At 42.4% G+C, this 17,758-nt stretch overlaps 1 protein-coding gene across 1 annotated transcript in view; it reads right to left on the reverse strand.

The window, feature by feature from the left end:
* prkdc (protein kinase, DNA-activated, catalytic subunit) overlaps positions 1-16,844 on the reverse strand; it is a 30,478-nt gene extending 13,634 nt beyond the window's left edge. Inside the window, exons 1-49 of the mRNA XM_031872378.1 lie at positions 16,515-16,844; positions 15,476-15,552; positions 15,288-15,392; positions 14,882-14,956; positions 14,610-14,718; positions 14,366-14,478; positions 14,151-14,250; positions 13,993-14,048; positions 13,812-13,842; positions 13,571-13,728; positions 13,290-13,436; positions 12,866-13,030; positions 12,499-12,667; positions 12,207-12,256; positions 11,938-12,045; positions 11,495-11,644; positions 11,127-11,236; positions 10,720-10,879; positions 10,446-10,532; positions 10,223-10,342; positions 9,586-9,742; positions 9,377-9,486; positions 8,776-8,863; positions 8,458-8,621; positions 8,188-8,340; positions 7,758-7,865; positions 7,390-7,616; positions 7,050-7,144; positions 6,702-6,804; positions 6,396-6,529; positions 5,964-6,194; positions 5,576-5,802; positions 5,264-5,472; positions 4,760-4,892; positions 4,402-4,560; positions 3,989-4,192; positions 3,680-3,868; positions 3,345-3,449; positions 3,071-3,238; positions 2,743-2,870; positions 2,367-2,574; positions 1,964-2,142; positions 1,701-1,869; positions 1,472-1,537; positions 1,296-1,359; positions 888-1,036; positions 639-779; positions 404-523; positions 106-249 (exon numbers count right to left, since the gene is read on the reverse strand). Of these exons, the coding sequence (XP_031728238.1) occupies positions 106-249; positions 404-523; positions 639-779; positions 888-1,036; positions 1,296-1,359; positions 1,472-1,537; positions 1,701-1,869; positions 1,964-2,142; positions 2,367-2,574; positions 2,743-2,870; positions 3,071-3,238; positions 3,345-3,449; positions 3,680-3,868; positions 3,989-4,192; positions 4,402-4,560; positions 4,760-4,892; positions 5,264-5,472; positions 5,576-5,802; positions 5,964-6,194; positions 6,396-6,529; positions 6,702-6,804; positions 7,050-7,144; positions 7,390-7,616; positions 7,758-7,865; positions 8,188-8,340; positions 8,458-8,621; positions 8,776-8,863; positions 9,377-9,486; positions 9,586-9,742; positions 10,223-10,342; positions 10,446-10,532; positions 10,720-10,879; positions 11,127-11,236; positions 11,495-11,644; positions 11,938-12,045; positions 12,207-12,256; positions 12,499-12,667; positions 12,866-13,030; positions 13,290-13,436; positions 13,571-13,728; positions 13,812-13,842; positions 13,993-14,048; positions 14,151-14,250; positions 14,366-14,478; positions 14,610-14,718; positions 14,882-14,956; positions 15,288-15,392; positions 15,476-15,552; positions 16,515-16,677 (6,585 nt within the window). The 5' untranslated portion in view covers positions 16,678-16,844. The remainder of the gene's footprint in view (positions 1-105; positions 250-403; positions 524-638; positions 780-887; positions 1,037-1,295; positions 1,360-1,471; positions 1,538-1,700; positions 1,870-1,963; positions 2,143-2,366; positions 2,575-2,742; positions 2,871-3,070; positions 3,239-3,344; positions 3,450-3,679; positions 3,869-3,988; positions 4,193-4,401; positions 4,561-4,759; positions 4,893-5,263; positions 5,473-5,575; positions 5,803-5,963; positions 6,195-6,395; positions 6,530-6,701; positions 6,805-7,049; positions 7,145-7,389; positions 7,617-7,757; positions 7,866-8,187; positions 8,341-8,457; positions 8,622-8,775; positions 8,864-9,376; positions 9,487-9,585; positions 9,743-10,222; positions 10,343-10,445; positions 10,533-10,719; positions 10,880-11,126; positions 11,237-11,494; positions 11,645-11,937; positions 12,046-12,206; positions 12,257-12,498; positions 12,668-12,865; positions 13,031-13,289; positions 13,437-13,570; positions 13,729-13,811; positions 13,843-13,992; positions 14,049-14,150; positions 14,251-14,365; positions 14,479-14,609; positions 14,719-14,881; positions 14,957-15,287; positions 15,393-15,475; positions 15,553-16,514) is intronic.
* Between the last annotated feature and the right edge of the window lie 914 nt (positions 16,845-17,758).

The raw sequence follows: 17,758 nt of genomic DNA on the forward strand, positions 1-17,758 counted from the left end.
AAACTGGAAAATTCATATGCAATATATTGTTATCAAAATATTGAAAACTGCGCGGTAATGATGTAATAATGATTTATATTTGTGGCCTTTAAAAGCATTAGCCACCTTGGGGCTGACCAGGCTCGTCCAAGAGAGCACCGTGACGATGATATCCACCACCATGAAATGGATCCCCTCTCCTCCGTTGTTTCCAGAAACGACGACCTGCAGGAGCGGCCCCAGCCAGTGCTTGGCATATGGTCGGAACACCTGGAAGGATCAACAGCAGAGATTGAATCCACAGACAAATAGTGAACACAAGAGGAGCAGCTGTATGAGGCGTCGCATACGGGTAGACAGCATCACCGTATCCATTTCTTTTCAAAGACACTAACTGAATGAATTCACATTGAGCGACATTTACCTCCTCTGTGTTGATGAGCAGCTTTGAGATGAAGAGTCGAATATTCAGATGTGTAGCTGGATTTGATAGTTTGCCATGTAGAAATTTCATCCATGGAGGAAGTTCACTCGGCATGTTTCCCTGTTTCATTAACAAAGAATAGAGCAGTTCCAGAATAATATTTGCATACGATCATATTCATAAATTACAGTGATTTAATCAGTTTCCTGCTTTACTCTTCCTCGGTGCCACTGACCTGTTCAATCTTGGGGGTTATGTTGTTCCTTAGCATGTGTCCAATAAGAGCAGTCATGGTCGCCATGCATTCATGCTGATTTAGCTCATCCATTTCCAGATCCACCATTGCATCCTGGGAGGGATTTGTCTCCTCTGTCTCCTTGATGTAGAAACATACAAACACTGTTGAGACCTTCATATGACACTCAAGCATGTTACAAGCTTGGTGCAGTTTTATAAAGGATAACATAAAAGACTAATGACTAACTCTTTTTGCAACAGTGCGTCTTTGTCCTTCAGGGTTTTGGGAGCTGAAGGAAAAGCTTTGGACTCCGGTGGAGAAATCAAACTGGCTCATCTCCTCACTCAGGCTGCTGTCAGCCATGTAAGACTGGGAGGACAGATACACTGGCGCTTCTGTGGGAACCAAAACGTAGATCTCATCAACATCCTCTACTGGAGATGCACTGACCTCTATCGCCAACTATGTATCTTTGTTAGACCCATCGCATCACATTTCATTGTAAAAAGTAGGGCATTTTTAAATCAGACTGATAATTAAGCCTAGAGACATAACATGCAGTCAGGTAAAAAAAAAAAAAAAAAAAAAAACTAGTCTGTGGCAAAGATTGCTAAATTCCACCAGTTTAAAAACATTGTTGGTAGCAGAACATACCTCCGTTCTCCTCGCTCACTTCTTTCCGAATCATCACGTATTTCTTCTTTCTCTCAAGTGGGACCTACAGTGATATATAAAAATAAAAAATAAAAATATATATATATATATAAATACACCACGACTGCAACTCTGAGTATAGTATTAAACAAACAGTCATGTTAAAAAAAACATACCTCAATTTCAATTGGAAAGTTGTAGGTCCTTTCAACGTCAATGATATTCTCCAGAATGAACTGATTCTGGACAAGGAAAGAAAACCACAACCAGTGAAGTCCTCAGTCACAAAAAGACACCACCTCTCATCTCTTATCACACACAATAACCTGTAGTGCTTGGCTCCAAAATGAAAGATGGCTGCAGTGCTGAAGAGAGTTGGATATAATTATACAAGCCACTCATTACCTTCTCTGGTTTCTCACTGAAGAGGAAGCCATGGTAGAATTTGGGCTCATTGAAGCTGCAGCTGATGGCTGCGATGGCACAGTTGTACGCAGCACAGTGATAGTGTCTCCTAAGATCAAGGAGCTGAGTTTCACCGGCCATGTTCTCAGTGAATGCTTCAAAACAGGACCTAAAATAAAAATAAAATCCGCATTCATTCATTGAACAATAAGGACACTTTACATCATTGTCGTGACGCTTCTTGAATCGTGAAAGTGTCCTACTTGATCACGGTCTTGGACAACTCATTCCCCTCTGTTTTGTCTGAACGACAGTAGGCTTGATTAATGCGGGATTCCTTGGAGTAGACCTCTTCTTTGGGAAGCAGAGAATACAGGAGCTCCATCAGCTTGTAGCAGCCGTTCTTCTTCATCAGCTGGATCTCAAATTCCATTTCATTTGACTGAAATTGAGAAATAAATTAGCCTTAAAAACGATTTTCAATGTGCTCCTCTGACGTAAATAATTCAGCACTAGCTGTGGCCTATGAGGACAAAACAATACAACAGTTAAGTGTTTGATTAAAAGCTAAACATGCCATATAAATGAACATAAAAACAATACGGTGAAATAACAAAACACAGCTACAACAGCTATTAGCGTTCCCCAAAATGTTAAGAAGCAAACCTTTGTGAAGCGGCTGAGCAGCAAAACTATTATGTCAGAGACATTCGCCACAAAGAAGTCATTCAGGGCCTTGGTGCTACAGTGAGAGGCGAGAGGTAGCAGGACCCTCTCCATCATGGCCTGCAGCATGGAGCTCATCGGCACATCCCCCTGCTGGATCACCCGGTATACTGTACACAGTAGCTGCAGCTGCCGCTCACTGCTTGACCTACATGTAGTAATACATTGACAAACACAGGGAGTGGACACAAAATAAGAGACTGCCGTACGTTCCAATAATGCATATAATATAACGGACCTTGTTTAACCCACCAATTCAAAACACTGACACTTCATGTGCAACCTTACTGTCTCCCTTGAATGAGGCTTTACTAACCGTCCAGCAATTCTTTGGAAACAAGTTTGGAAGGGCTCCTCCATGATGTGCTTTCTATCGCGACACAGAATCCCTGCCATCAGTTTAAGAAGAAGTGGGCTCTGAGAAAGCTCCAGGGCATCCAGCAACTAAAAGACAGAAAGAAACGATTGGTCCAACATTAGAACCTTTCTTACATGGTGAAACCTGTAAGAGAAACACACACACACAAGAGTCTTTGGGCGACAGGTGAGTCTGCTTGTTCTTAAGAGACAAAAAATCTATCAATGACGTTCCCCCCCCCCTTAATCTGTGTTATCCTCCTTAATCTCCAAAACCCTGACTTCACCTTTCGGATACAGTCCATGTAGTTGTTGCAGTGCAGCGAGCCCTTAGGGAACTCATCGGACTGCATGGGGAAGTGGGACGCAACCAGGGAGTCCAGGGCTCTCTGCAGATCACCAAGTGGCTCCTCTGGGAGGGTTGTGAAGAAGGGCAACACCAGCAGAGCCTGACTCTGAAGAGTTGAGGGAATCCAAGAAAATTAAAACACACAGATTCCTGTTTGGTAATTTGAAGCGATCCACTACACTGACTCTCAAAATGTATTCCATTCACATTACCTTGAGATTCAGTGGCAGACTCATGTCAACCAGCAGCATGGTGAAAGTGGAAAACACCGGTCTGAACGCGTCGTGGTTGGTATCGGAGCAGACAGAGGAGTCGATCTGACGACAGAGGGGAAGAAAGAGGAGGACATTAGAGGAAATTTGAAAAAAAACAAAACAATGGGTAAGCTTGTATTGTACTGCATGGTATATATTTTTCCCCGGCCTGGGCACATAAATTACAATGATAATTATTACTTATTCACAAACCTGGCAGGTACAGTTCCGAGTTAATAACATTAGGATGATTATCTATGGGACATGCAGCAGTAACTACAGATTCATAATACCTGTAGGAGCTTGGAGAGCAGCAGAAGAGTGGCAGTCTTGCTCTCTGGAGTGGAGGAGTCTCCTTCCCACCACGACTGCAGACTATTCCATCTTCTTAGCACCTCTTCGACCAGCTGTTTTCCCTGAGTCTTCCTCACAGAGCGCTCTCTAAAGCTATGGTCCAGCATGCCATTCAGCAACACGCTCACCTGATGAACAATAATTCAACACCAGAAAAAAAAATAAAATTCACATGTAGAAAAACAATAAGGTGCAAAAACTTGTTCTGAAATTGAAAAATGTGAAAGAAAAGGAGGAGAGACAGCTACCATGCTGGGGTTCTGAGAGGATGCTTTCATGAGGCGTGGCACTGTGGTGTTCAAACTTTTCAGCAGCTCAGTGTTGATGGTCATCTGGAAGAGGCTGTAGAAGTACTCGCCGTGCGAGAAGCTTAGGAAGTTCTGGCTATGACTTCCAGAGATTGGCACAGAGAGCATGATGGTGTTCAACAACAGGTCCACCAGCTGCTCACTCTGCAGAGAAACAGCAATATACAAGAGGAAAGCTGTGAAACACTTGGTAAACGTTTTACAGGGTGTCGAAAACATCCACTGTCAATATTGCTACATTATTTTCATCCTAACTTTTTTGTCGTAGTCAGTTGTCTGCAGCATAAATAACTCACCACAAGTAGCTTACATTTCCTCTGATCAAATCTAATCCAAAGAGAGGTTGCACTGACCTGTTGATTTAGAGAAAAGGCAAGCTGAAGCAGGCCATCCGCCAGAGTCTTGGTATTTATGTCCAAGGATGGAAGTGCCTTCCGGTCCTCACCCGGCGCAATTCCTTTATACACCGTCATGAGAAGTTGGGACCCAAGGGATTTGGCATAGGTGTCATCCTTTAACGGGATGAGAAAGACAAAAAAACACAAACAAAATGTATGTTCTTTATTTGAGGATAAAAACACTGTAGTATCATTTAATGATTATGAAAACTGAATTGCATGGGATGGAAGTAAAAAACAGTGGTGCAAATAGAACGCTTATTGTGGGTTAATGGTCACACAACCCCATTTGAAAATGTCCCAGGACGAATACCTGGCTGTGCAGAATGGAGCTGAGGAAGTCGGCTTTGTGGATCTGCTTACAGGACGACAGAACCATTTTCATCTGATCATGGCGGCTCAGATTGCTCGAGTAACAGAGGTCTACAGCACACAACTCCTCCACACTAGAGAGACCATTAACGACATTAAGAGAGAAATAAACACGGGATGATTGCACTATGATCACGATCACCATGGTCTCAACGACTGCAATCAGAAGTCATTTTTGTTACAATGTAATACAACTGATATGCTATCAATGTTACTACGACTGTATATTTATTCAGGTCTCAGTGAGCTCTATTCAAGTTTGTAATTTTGTTTCCATACATAAAACAAACACAACTTTATTGATCTGCGTTCTTTCAAAATTCAAATCCGCTGCCTATTGAGCATTATTGCACATATTACACAATAACAAAAAAACATTGCACGTGGCTTGTCTTGTTCTCTACTAGTGAACTTAAAATAAGAGTACTACTCAGAGATGATTTACCTTTTACGGGAGAGTTTTGTCCGCAGACTGCTTTCAAGGCGCGTGCGGTAAGGTGAGGCCAGCAGCGCCTTTAGTAAAGGAACGCACACTTCTGGTAGGTTCCTCATTACCTCCACATCTGCCATGTTGAACCCCACAGTGGATGGCTCACACACCACCAGCGCAGTCAGCTCAAAGAAATCTGAGACAAAAACGTCTTGTTCCAGAAGCTGTGAATAAATGAAGGACAAAGTGAGCAAAAGATTTTAAAAAAGGAGACCAAGAAGACTAAGGACTTCCTTTATGTCAAGAGTGTCGGAAATTCAGCGATACCTTCCAAATCTCTTGGTCTCCTTTGACAAGAATTATGGTGGCAAAGTCCAGCAGGCGGACAATGATGGTGCACTTGCTGAAGTTGTACTGGTCCACCTCTCTTGGGCTGAAGTGAGAGGTCCTCTTGCCAAGGGGGAAGCAGCTCTCTGCTGCTGCCAGTTCGTGAGTTGCGAGTTCCGTCAAAAAGAAACAAGTAGCTTTCAGAAAGCTTGATTTCTCTTCAGGGCCTTGACAACGAAGGAGGAAAAAAAACCCCAAAACATTTCATTCATTTGGTAATGTTACCTGGACATGTTAACTAATCATCCAGTATACATGTGTGTAAGTTGAGCAGGTGAGGACTTTCTGAACAGATGATGACAGCAAGAGGGATTTTGTGATGACTTACTAAGCATGACGTGAGGCTCGATTATGTGTCGGTGGATGAAGGTGTTGTAGCAGTCCAGGGCAGCCAGCAGTACGTCCATCCACTGCAGGGTGGCTCTGACACTGAAAGGACCCGTCAGGTCCCCGAGAGTTGGCTGAGACAGGAGACCTCCACCCTCGAAACGTGAGATCAGAAAACCTTTGCCATGATCCTTCAGCATGCCGTCTACCCACTGAGGTGGAGACTCCTTTCCTAAGATCAGTCACACACATCAGAGAATGTATTCACATGTAAGTGAATGAAACATAAATGAATGCATCACTGCTGTGTTGATACTATTTGAGATGAACTCAAAATAATAGCTTGGTTTATAATTGTATTTTCTTTTTATAACTAGCATTTGTTGTTCTTACTGGTTCATCTGATCAAGGCTACCACGGCAGGATTGCTCACCTGGGATGAGAGGTACGAACTCAAAGAAGAGTTCCATGCATTTGTGGCGACACTCAGTCTGAGGTCGGCCACATTGTTCCAGAAGCCATAAAACCACATCAGAGAGGCACAGCTTTCTATCAGGTGGAAAGCCCCTTTATGAACAAATAGGAATAAAAACATAATGATTTATTTGTACATATAATCTCTAATGTCTTATCTTTTCATAAACATTACTGCAACTCGGCCTCCTGTACAAAAAAGAGTGCACACATTATGTAGTTCTGAAATCTAATGTTTAATCTACACAATGTAAAGATGACCAACCTTGGGACGCGTGTCTTAGCACTGTGCTGATTGAGACTGGCGCCCTTTTGAATGATGATTCTTTTCAGATGATCAATGGCACTGCAAGACTGCTGCACTGTACCTGAGGATGGAAGAGTGGCAAAAACAGATGAAGACCTTTTTGAAAATTAAACTATAAGTTTCCTTTAATGTGAAATGGAACCTTTTTTAACACAACATGTCAGCATTAGAATATATATATATATATATTTTTTTTTACAATTACTAGCATGTGGATTGAAAACAATAGTGCTGTAACATTGCAGGAAAATAAATACATTACTATCTGAATGTCCTGTCTGTAAAGCGAAGTGGAGGAACAGTTACCCATAGATGGTTCATCCGAGTGTGCAAGAGCCAGACTTTCCACAAATATGACGAGAACTTCAAAGATGAATTGCTCCACCAAGGACTTCTCCTCCCTGCAGAGACAAATAGGCAGCAGCATTGAGCAAATACAGTACAACTGTACAACATTTTGGTGACATAAAACCATTTCTCACAATTAACTTAGTCATTCTACATGAAAATGTATTAATTTAAATATAATGAAGACAAAACCTTATCACTATCAGCATTGGCTTTCATTTACCAAACCAGTCAAACCTTAAATATGAAAAACAAGACACAGCTTGCTATTCTGGAGGTCAGCAGAAAAGTATCGTACCTGAATTGTCTGTAGATGCTGTTGAATGCTAAGGCCGCACCGAGTCGTTTGAAGCCATTGGGGTGGAGAGCCAAGCTGTAGATACGCTTAAACAAGGACTTCATGTTGGTAGGACTCTTCTCCTGCTGCTTGGGGGTGGTTTGCTTGATTGACCATTTGACAAACTCTTCAATGCAGCGGCCACAGAAGTCTCTGAGAGTGCTATCTATCGGGTCAACCACACCGTCCTGAGGAGAAAAACAAACACAGCAATGTGTGTACTTCACATGGCAGAAAGAAAAGGAAGACTCTTCATGTATTTATGCAAAATCTCAGGTCTTGTTTAAACACTTGGCCTGTAAAGCCCTTCATAGAATACAAACACTTACCATAATGGCCTCCAGAACAGCTACTGTGTCTTGGCTCTCAAACTTCTTGTTGTTTGTGAACCAATGAATCAGCTGCATGACCAGCGGTTCAAAGAGCTGTCTGGTGACCTGGTAAAGAAATTTGAATTCATAAACATCATCATGTGAGAACCCTAATATTGTTTTTAATTTGGGGGTAAACTGTGCCTTTAAGGTCATACACAACACATATTTAAATAAACTAACTAAATAAATCAATCATTCAAAAGAAATGGTAACTTCATCCTTAAACTCCCATCAAGTGTCTGTAAAACTTCCAAATAATCTCTTTTTTCTGAGAGATAATTAACACATGTCTCTCCCTGTTTGGATAACAATCATTCCAAATTCCACGATATGACTTTTAATGGGAATTGTGCTCGGGGTGACTATGTTGTTGGGGCGCACATACCTGATCCACGTCGCAGGCTAGACGCAGTAGCACAGGAAACAGCCTCTTGTGCAGCTTGTACATGGGCGGCAAACTATTGTCTCCCTCCACCATCTGAGCACTCTTCCCAACCATGTAGACAACCAAGCTGTGGAGAAGCTCACAAGCTGCTACCTGCAGCACAAAAGAAACTGGAGTAAAATACTCATTTCTATTGGGTGGTACCATTGTCGTCACGCCTAAGTTTGCATCAAATTCATTTGGGAAATGCTTTGATGTTGGAGGACGTACTTTGGTTTGTCTGTCACTCGTGGACAGAGCCAGTTCACTGATGTGAGGCAGAAATGGGTCGAGGTAGATGACTGGCTTCATATCGGCGAATGGCACCGCAAAGCTGAGCCTTTTCTCAGAATCCCAGGCGACAAATTTCTTCATCGTTTCCTCTGATGAGACCGCTGAATGTGAAAATAGAGGCCTACGATCAACAAAACAGCGCACTTCTCGCAGTCATGTGTCAAGTGTTCTCGAACCATCACAGTGGAGCGAGGCCCAATGTGTCAGTGTAAAAAGGAATGAGACGGCGGCGGGTTTGTTATAAAAAATTCTTACCGGTTACAAGGTTCCTGTTCAGCTTTCCTCCCAGGTGACCGAGCAACTTCACCACTCTGAGCCTTACCGTGACAAGAGGAGCGTCTTCCTGCATTCACACAGAAGCAATCAGTGAGCTCAAGGACAGGACTTCTCATGAATGGGTAGCAATTCCACTCACCAATATCTGCAACGTGCAGTAACAGGTGATTCCTGAGCACTTGTTTTGAAGTAATTCATCTTCATAAGAGATTGAAATATTATTATATAAAATGAAATGACTCCTAGAAATACTCCTGTCTTTTTGGGGGTCTGTAAATTCTGGCAGACATCACACAAAGCATGTTCTCCTCCTTCTGTATTTGTATTGTTGTGCTAATGAGGCGAACACACTGCTCCGCAGACTGAAGTTAACAGTCCATTAACCTTGTTTACAATAACTGCAGCCAAATTGTGTGATGATAATAGACTAAAAATATAACTTCTTATATGAACTTTACTGACTTGTTCGGGCAGTGAGAGACTATAGAGAGTGAACTGGACATTTTATGTTATTAAGGCTGAAGCCACAGTAAGAAATAAGACAAAAAGCAAGATGTCTTCCCACTTTCCCATCCAGTACCGTGGTGAGCTGTTTCGATTTTTTCAAGAGCCTTGTCATCACTCGGCTGTACCCCTTCTCACTTCTCGAAGACACAGAAGACATCACCTCCCAGTTGCTGTCGTCTTTGTCTGAAGTAAACAACACCGAAATAGATTTTGGTAATTTCATTGATAATCTTCATTTACTGAACTGAAATCCCCCCCCCCCCGATACTATCATGGGCTTACCGTTGGTGGTGGTTTTCAGGTATCCGTCCAGAAGAGGAAGGATGCTCGTGTAGCAGTTTTGCATGGTCTCCAGAGGAATGTGGGAGGACCAGTCCTCGAGAGCATCAAGGGCCACGTTGGCCAAAGGAACATGGCTCAGACCCAACTTCAGAGCCGCCTAGACGCCCATTCACACACACACAAAACTTACGGTAAGAGTTTCTGCCTGAAGTCCCCCACAGCCCTGTCAGATCAAGTTAAGCTCCCCCTCCATCACCCCTCCGTCATGTTCCAAATGCGTTCATTTGAATTCATGTTAATATGGATTTAATAGTGGATGTTACATTTTTCCCAAACAGTCAATGTTTAGGTTAGTTTGCACTTGTAGCACTACCACTTGGAGTGGCTATTTATCCATGACTTTCAGTTATCTATTTCAACCATTCATCCATTGCTTTTGGCAATTCGTTTCTATTTCCTAGTAATTTCTTTTTTATCAAAGTACATGATTTGACTCAGGAATATTTCCCTGGTAATTGTGAATTACTGCACTAAAGCCCCGACTGTACATCTGCATACTATGTTTTAGTTTGAAGCTGTATTCATCTATCCTTATCTAGGTGACAAAAACACAATGAAACAAGTTCAAGGATCCCACCTCGAGAGCAGGACAGTAGGCCTTGATGTCCAGAGCTATGATGTTGTGGTGCAGCGAGAGGACGAATGTCAAGCAGGACGCCAGCAGCTCATCTTTGTACTGCTTCATTCTCACACACACCTGTAAGGAAACATGTCACTTACATCCCCTGCATATTAAGGTCCTCAGTAGTGCCACATTTTAGTTGACGGCATTGCCAGGAAGTATTGTAAAGAGAAGCTACCTCTTTTCCAAACTTAGAGAAGAGGGCGAAACAAGCACTCTTCACTGCGTCACTCTGGGGGGATGTCGAGCTCCTCGGGCCAACTCCCTGATCAAAAACAGAGAAAAAATAGAAATGTCGCTCACGTTGAATACACGAGTAAAATAAGTACAAGTAATACAAATCTGAGTTTGCACAACACTGCTGAGCTTACAGGACATCCATTGTTGTTGTTCACCTGATCACATACCCACAGCCTTGATACAGTATTCATGTGTATTCATGGAAATATTACCTGGTAGTACTTGATTCTCTTTGCAATTTTCATTGTGACAGAGAGCAGCTTGTAAAAGCCACTGACAAGTGGATTTCGTATGGAGTGGAGAATAAGTTCATGGCTCAAGGGATACATCCAGGACTGAAAATACTCCAGGTGTTTAGTCAGCAACAACTCCCTGCAAAAAAGGGAAAACAGTGTGAGACAGACATTGTAAATGCTTAAAATGACTGTGGTAGAATGCACAGTATGTTCAATTTAATAATAATAATAATACATTTTATTTGTACAGCGCTTTAAAAAGGTACTCAACGGTACGTTAAATGTGATAAAAATGTCTGCTTGTCCTGCTGTTAACTTTGCCACTTTTAAAGAGCCTCATGATGTCTGCTAGACCGATCTCCCATGTGTGCTGTCTCCAATACCTGCAGAAGTCAACCAGGTTGATAAAGGCAGTGAAATCTTTGATCTTATTGGGCACCAGATGAGCCGTGGGGTCGGAGGACGGCAGGACATGGGCCGCATCATCTGGAGCCTGATAGACAAGGAGGCCATGGATTAGGGTTCAAAGGCTATTAAAGGGAAACGGATATACTGTATGTTTAATCGATACTGCCAATAGCAAGTATACCAAAGCTTTTACAGTTTCATGCCATCGACATGGGACATAATCAAATTGACTGAAACAATATCAACATATCTCGTACACTAGCCAATCCAATTTCACTTGTCGACAACTTTTTATGAATGTCAGTGAAGTATGTCAAAGTGGGACCTGAGAGGGAGACCTCACCTCCTCTACCGTCGTCACTTTCCGCACAGACAAGTCCAACTTTTCCACAATTTTGAGGATTGATTTCACCAACTCGTCATAAAGCAGACGGCTCAAAGACACGAGGGCGGCATTCTGACTTTCGAAAGCTCCATCCAAAAATACTGAATCCTGCAGAGGACGACACAAACGCAACAAAGGCAAAAAATAAAATGTGCTGCTTATTGTGCGTACCCAGCAAAGTGGAAGAGACCACGCTGGTCCGTAAATGCAATCTATCTCATGACACAATGCACCGAAATATTTGCAATTCAAAACTCTGCATGCTGGATGTACTTAAAAAGGGATGCTAAGTGGCCAAATGTTATGTAATGTAAAATAAATAAAAGGCTGTGCCAAACAAATCTGCTGTAATGAATTAGAATAAAACTTAAAAAACAACTTAAAAAACAACATAGCTGTACCTTCAGCAGATCACAGTCTAGAAGGCTTTTAAACAGGGCAAGGTAGTTCTGACTTGATGGAACTTTCCATTTTCCAGTATGAACTTGGGAAGACTCGCTGTCTTTGTTCTGAGAAAGACAAGGACAAAATGCATATTTCTTCTACCAGCACAGTCAAAAATAAACGAGACATTTTGATTTAAGGAAAATAAATTAAACTGCAAATAAAACATTCAGCTGAGTAAACATATACATGTGTGTAAATTCACATCTGAAATCATGCGCCTGACCTCAGAAAGCATGATGGGTTTTGAACAGACACGGATCAAGCCCTGGTGCACTGAAAAAATTGAGCAGAAGTGAAAGTTTAAGCAGATAACAGTCACAGAAAAAGCAGCATGCAGGTTTAAACAATATATGTATTGTATTTTAGGGGCCCTTTACCACTTTGACAGTCTCTTCTCTCGTTTCTGAGAGACGACGAAGACATCATTGTAAAAGCCGTACCTGATAAAGGGCAGTTCTCTTTCTTTCAAGATATCATGATGGCCTTTAGGTGCAGTGTGCTCATGGGCGACCTACCCACAGAGCTAATGAATCCCCAGAGGACAGGTCCTTTAGAGGCCATGGCCACCAGCACCTTCAGGATGGCCCTGCAGCAAACAGTCTGCATTCTCTCGCTGTACTGGGGGAAGCTGTCGATCTGCACCACGAGCAGACGCTCCAGCAGTGGTGTGTACACCTCTGGAATCTGAGACCAGGGACAAAAAGCAGAAGCTCAAGTTAATCATGAGGGTGAATCAGTATTTCTCTCTACTGCAGGACACAGTGGTGTGTATATAGGCAGATACACATATGGATTCAAATCTGTGATTGTCAGCTTGATTCAGGGTATTGTTGCTAGTCGGCATTTGGTCCAAGTGAATGACAATGAGCGTGACTTTGTTACCTTGTCCAGGTGAATCAGGACACAGGCTATAGAGTCCAGGAAGCTGGGCAGCTGGTAGAAGCTGTCTTCCTCCCCGTCAGACTCTGTCAGATACATCTGCTTACAGCGCTGAATCAGCTCTGTGTACATCAAGTCCACATCTTGTGGGCACACTTTCTTGCATGGCTACAAAAAAAAAGCAATCCGTTTTTTTGCATTAAGAAGTCAAGATTGTACACAAACAGCAAAGGATGATCTAATGGATTACACAGGAAACCAAATGTAGAGCAATGGGAACACAGAATATTACTAAGAAGCAACTGATGGAAATGCAGATCGCAACAACTCAAGCAGCAAACATGCACGTCTAAAATGCATGTGCATACATTTATTGTCAAATAGGTTTTGGTTTCATACAGCTGTATTGAAAGCAAATAAAACGTACGGCGGCAAAGAATCCATATCCTCGTATAGCAATGGACAGCTCCTTATGTGTCGAGTTCATGGTTCTAATGATGCCGCAGAACTTCTGCATGAAGAACTTCAACTTGCTTTTGTGCTCCTCGATATTGTCTGCCACCAGCATTGCAACCTTAAAATAACAAAAAAAAACATGTGTTGGAATGTCAAGGAGTGTATCACAGGCGGTTTTATTCTCATCATGGTGCCGCTAACCCGTCCCAACTTGTTTTCTGCACCTGTGTGGAAAAGCCTTGGAGCGTTTACCTGTTTGAGGAAGGCCTCGAGTGCGTAGTAACTCGTCTTCTTCATCTCAGCGTTGATGTGTCCACAGAGCCTGGACATGACTTCAAACAGAGCTCTGTAGTTGTCCATGAGGCAGCTGCTGAACTGAGACGCATGTCTGGCAAGTAATCTGAGCCCGGCTGTTGAAGAGACAAAGAGTCAAAGACGCGTGAGTTTTCAGGGAGTTTCGTCTTCGTGTTGCTATGGAAATAACAGGCCTTACCAAATGCGACTGCGTAGCGTGTCATTGACATCTACAACAAAAGATGCGAAAACAAGCGTTTTTTTTAAAATATATCAGTCAATTTCAATCTGGATGTTATATTTCGCTGCTCGCTACGACCATTTATACCAAATAATGATTTGCGCTGTGATAGTTGGACAGCAGAGACGGGGACATTTACCTGGGGGCTGACGGCCTTCAGGGCATACTGAAAAATGTCCTTAGACGTCACTGGGTCTGCAAGTCAGAGACGCACACTAATCATGCACCATCACGCACTAATCATAGAAACGGCATGTTTGGTTGAAAATTGTGAAATAAATAGATATAGCGTCCCACCTTCCTCCATTGTTTTAGTGAAGTTGACCATAAGAGCGGTGATTCCTCTCAAACATCCAGCTACAACAAAAAGTTTTGGTTCCTTTGTTGAAGAGGTCATCTGAAACAAACAGATCGACAGACACAACTGATTACGCGAACATTTGAAAATACAATAAGTGCAGAGGATAGCAGTTCTGCCCAAACACTCGGTGCCATCTCGCCTGTTGGCACACCTGTTCTTTGAGCTCTCCCAGATAGGCTCTGTAGAGTTTGTCAGAGTTGTTGACCATCTCACTGGGGTGAACATCTGCGAGAACTCCCAGCAACTCGTAGATTTTGCCGAGGACTAAAACGAAAGATTTTTTATTTTTTTTTAAATGTACGTCATTTACATTTTCATCTCCTGCATGAATTCCTGTCATCTCCATTCCAGCGTTAAACCAAACTTTGGCTTCAGGCCGTAAAACGAAGACTCACCTGAATCTGGCAGTTTGCTCCTCTGACAGAGCTCGCCGTAATATCTGTTGAATATATCACAGATTCGAAGCTCTGCCACCACACTGGAAGCCTTTGTTGTTTGGAGAACCTGAGGAGAGTAAGAACAAGAACAAGGTCCAGCCAGCATATATATAAGATCATATAAATAAGGAATTTTGTCAACAGTGGATCTTTTCTTTCGCTCAGTTCATGTTGCACAGCTAACACACTCGGCTGATGTCAAAGAACCCAGGAGGCCAAGAGAAACCAACCTTGATAAGGAGCTCCAGCACTAGAGTCCTACACTTGGCTGCTTTTTCCTTTGTATACACAGCCATGCATGTGTCCTGCACAAAGAAATGGAGAAAAACAACACGGTTCATTTGAGGTATTACATGTACACATACAAAGGTCTGTTTTATTTGCGGTACGGTTCACTTGTCTTGTGTTATACTGAGAGGTGTATGAATACATATAGAGGCTACTTTGTGTCAGTATCAGCTTCAGTCGGACACTGAATTTACTTTGAGTGCACGGATGCAGCATTATGTGTAAAGATCGTTCCTTTTCACTGCTGTCACAGCCACACTTTCCCTGTTGTTGTCATGCACACATGTAAAAATCAGATGAAGGCATACATCACACTAGCTGTAGAATAGTTCTAAAGGGAGAACTTACTCTTATGTCAGTGGCGTAAGTCTTCTCCCAACCTTTGACTCTTGGTGAGACCCTGTCCAAGAACTTCTCCAAAAAACTCAAGGTCTCAACTCGGGTGTCCCGGAACTGGAAAACAGATGTTTTCTGTCAACACGAGAACTTTTGAGTGTAGTGACATCATTGTTCACTAGATGTTCCTAGATGCCTACCTCATCTGACACCAGGGACTTCCTGAGGAAGCTGAGCAGTCCATAGTCTTTTGAGAACAATAAGGACGTCTGTAAAGCTTCAAGACCAAAGATGCAAAGACGGAATCAGAAGGAAATGTTAATATTTGTTTTCGCAGTATGTGTGTCACCAAACACTAAACTCTGCACATTTAGGATCACCATGAACTTTGATACATGAATACATCTGTGCAATTTTTAAGCCTCTATCATCAAATTTGTTCTTCTGCCTCCAAACAACAACTAAACACCAACTGTGTTAGTAATGTGCTATAACTTTACTTCACACGTGATCAGTTTAAGGAGCTAAAACAATAATCTAGATATTATGAAGAACACTTTAGTTGAATTGAAGTTAAGTGGAGAGCAAGAGAGAACACATGTTAGATAAACAGGGAGTGACTCTGTAGCTCTAACTGAGCGGAGAAGCTGGTGCCAGGATACTGAGTCGAGCCAAGAGAGAGAGATGGCCACGGTCATAGGTCGAGCATGCAGTATGAAAATATGGTCATAATGTTATGTTTTGCATGAGGTAAGAACTAAAGGGTGAGTCCCCCCTAAAAAAAAAGAGTCATGCATGGAGTCTGTGGCGTGCAGACTTTTGAATCCGCTGTTGCAAATCCACTTAAGTATTTTAATATTGCCACACTTTATGCTTGGAGACTGTTTCACTAGTGTACTATTGCAGACTTCCAATGGAGTAGTGTTAGTAGCCTCCACGCTTGGCTTACTGTCACGTGGTATTTATATTGCATTCTGACTGAGCGTTACCGCCCACCGCAGGGAGTTTTGGCGGAAGAGCTTGATGTGATGCAGGCAAACAAAACAAAACAAAAGTAAATGCGCAATTATTGAAATAATTTATGCATTACGAATTGACAAGTAGCTTCTAAAGATCCACACACCACCTCGTCCCACAAAGTGTGTAAGGCTCATGCACAGCAGAAACATCGTCAACATTAAACTGCCAGATTCTTATTGGAGTTTGGCGCGGAGTATTTGACGGACTTTATGGTCTTACCAAGCTCGTTCTCGGTTGTTGTTAGCATGCACTCCTGTCCCAAGTCACCGATGATATCGTGACATCTCAAAGCTGCAGCTCGGGTGTCGTCGTCCGAGAGAGATTCGTGAAGTTTCAGAAGAAGCACTTGAATGCCTCCAGCAGGGTTCCTCTCGGAAGACATAACTGCAGCGCGGATCTAAGCTAACATTAGCATCACATCAGCCACGTTACTTTCTCTCATAAGTACATAAGTAAGTAGTCAGAAAGAAGACGCCGGTAAATGGAAAGAACACACTCTGGCAGACGTGCTAGGGAAGAGCCATTACATTTCAAACAGTCACGCACATGAGGAAGAGTCAGGATGGGATGCATCTGTTTCAAAATAAAAGCCCTGATGGTGAAGGTCCCGTGAACGTCTGGTGACATAAAGTATCCTCTAGTTCAGTGGTCCCCAACCACCGGGCGGCGGACCGGTACCAGGCCGCACAGAAATAATACATATTATATTATTTCCGTTTTACTGATTATCAGCGTCTGAAAGAAGTTTTATTTTGAAAGATGACCGGATTCTCTCGCAATTTCATCCGCCTGTGGCTCTTGACATGTCAAGACGCGTGTCTCGGTCACGTGACCTCAAAAATTAAGCCCGCAAACTAGCGAAAATTAGTAAATAACTTTTGGAGAGCTTCTTTGCAAAGGGGAAAGGCCACGAAGGAGACAGAAGAAGAGCCGACAACTTCTAAGAAAATGAAATCTTCATGAACATTAGTGAAAGGATTGTCCCTGCCTTTTAGGGGTTACAGTACATATAATACCACATTAATAAAATATGTAATAGAATAAAACTTTTGACAAACAACGCTGTAGTTGTATACTATGACTACTGGGGGGCAGTGTACACTAATGATCATGTTAATGCTTTGTTTCTCAGCCATCAACAATCCATGGATATATGGTATCCGCAGACACAATATCGTGCTACGTTTTCCAGTGAATATTTCAAAGTAAAACTGTCGATGTGGTAGATGAATTGCTATAGTGCGATAATGGGGCTTTTAGTTCATTGCAGGAAAGATTGCGTTTTCCTAAAACTATGCTGTTGATGTAGTAGGAAGTCAGAAAAGATCAGTTCCAGTGTGTCTCTCTAACTTTATACATAATAACGTTATCAATGACTGCATTGATATGAAGAGCATGTTTGTTGTACTAATCTATCCGTTTCTTTTTCAGCTGTTTGTCTGAGCAGAGCTACCAGGTCCACA

Source organism: Anarrhichthys ocellatus, unplaced genomic scaffold, assembly GCF_004355925.1.
Source record: "Anarrhichthys ocellatus isolate YVR2014 unplaced genomic scaffold, GSC_Weel_1.0 scaffold63, whole genome shotgun sequence".
Classification (NCBI taxonomy): domain Eukaryota; kingdom Metazoa; phylum Chordata; class Actinopteri; order Perciformes; family Anarhichadidae; genus Anarrhichthys; species Anarrhichthys ocellatus.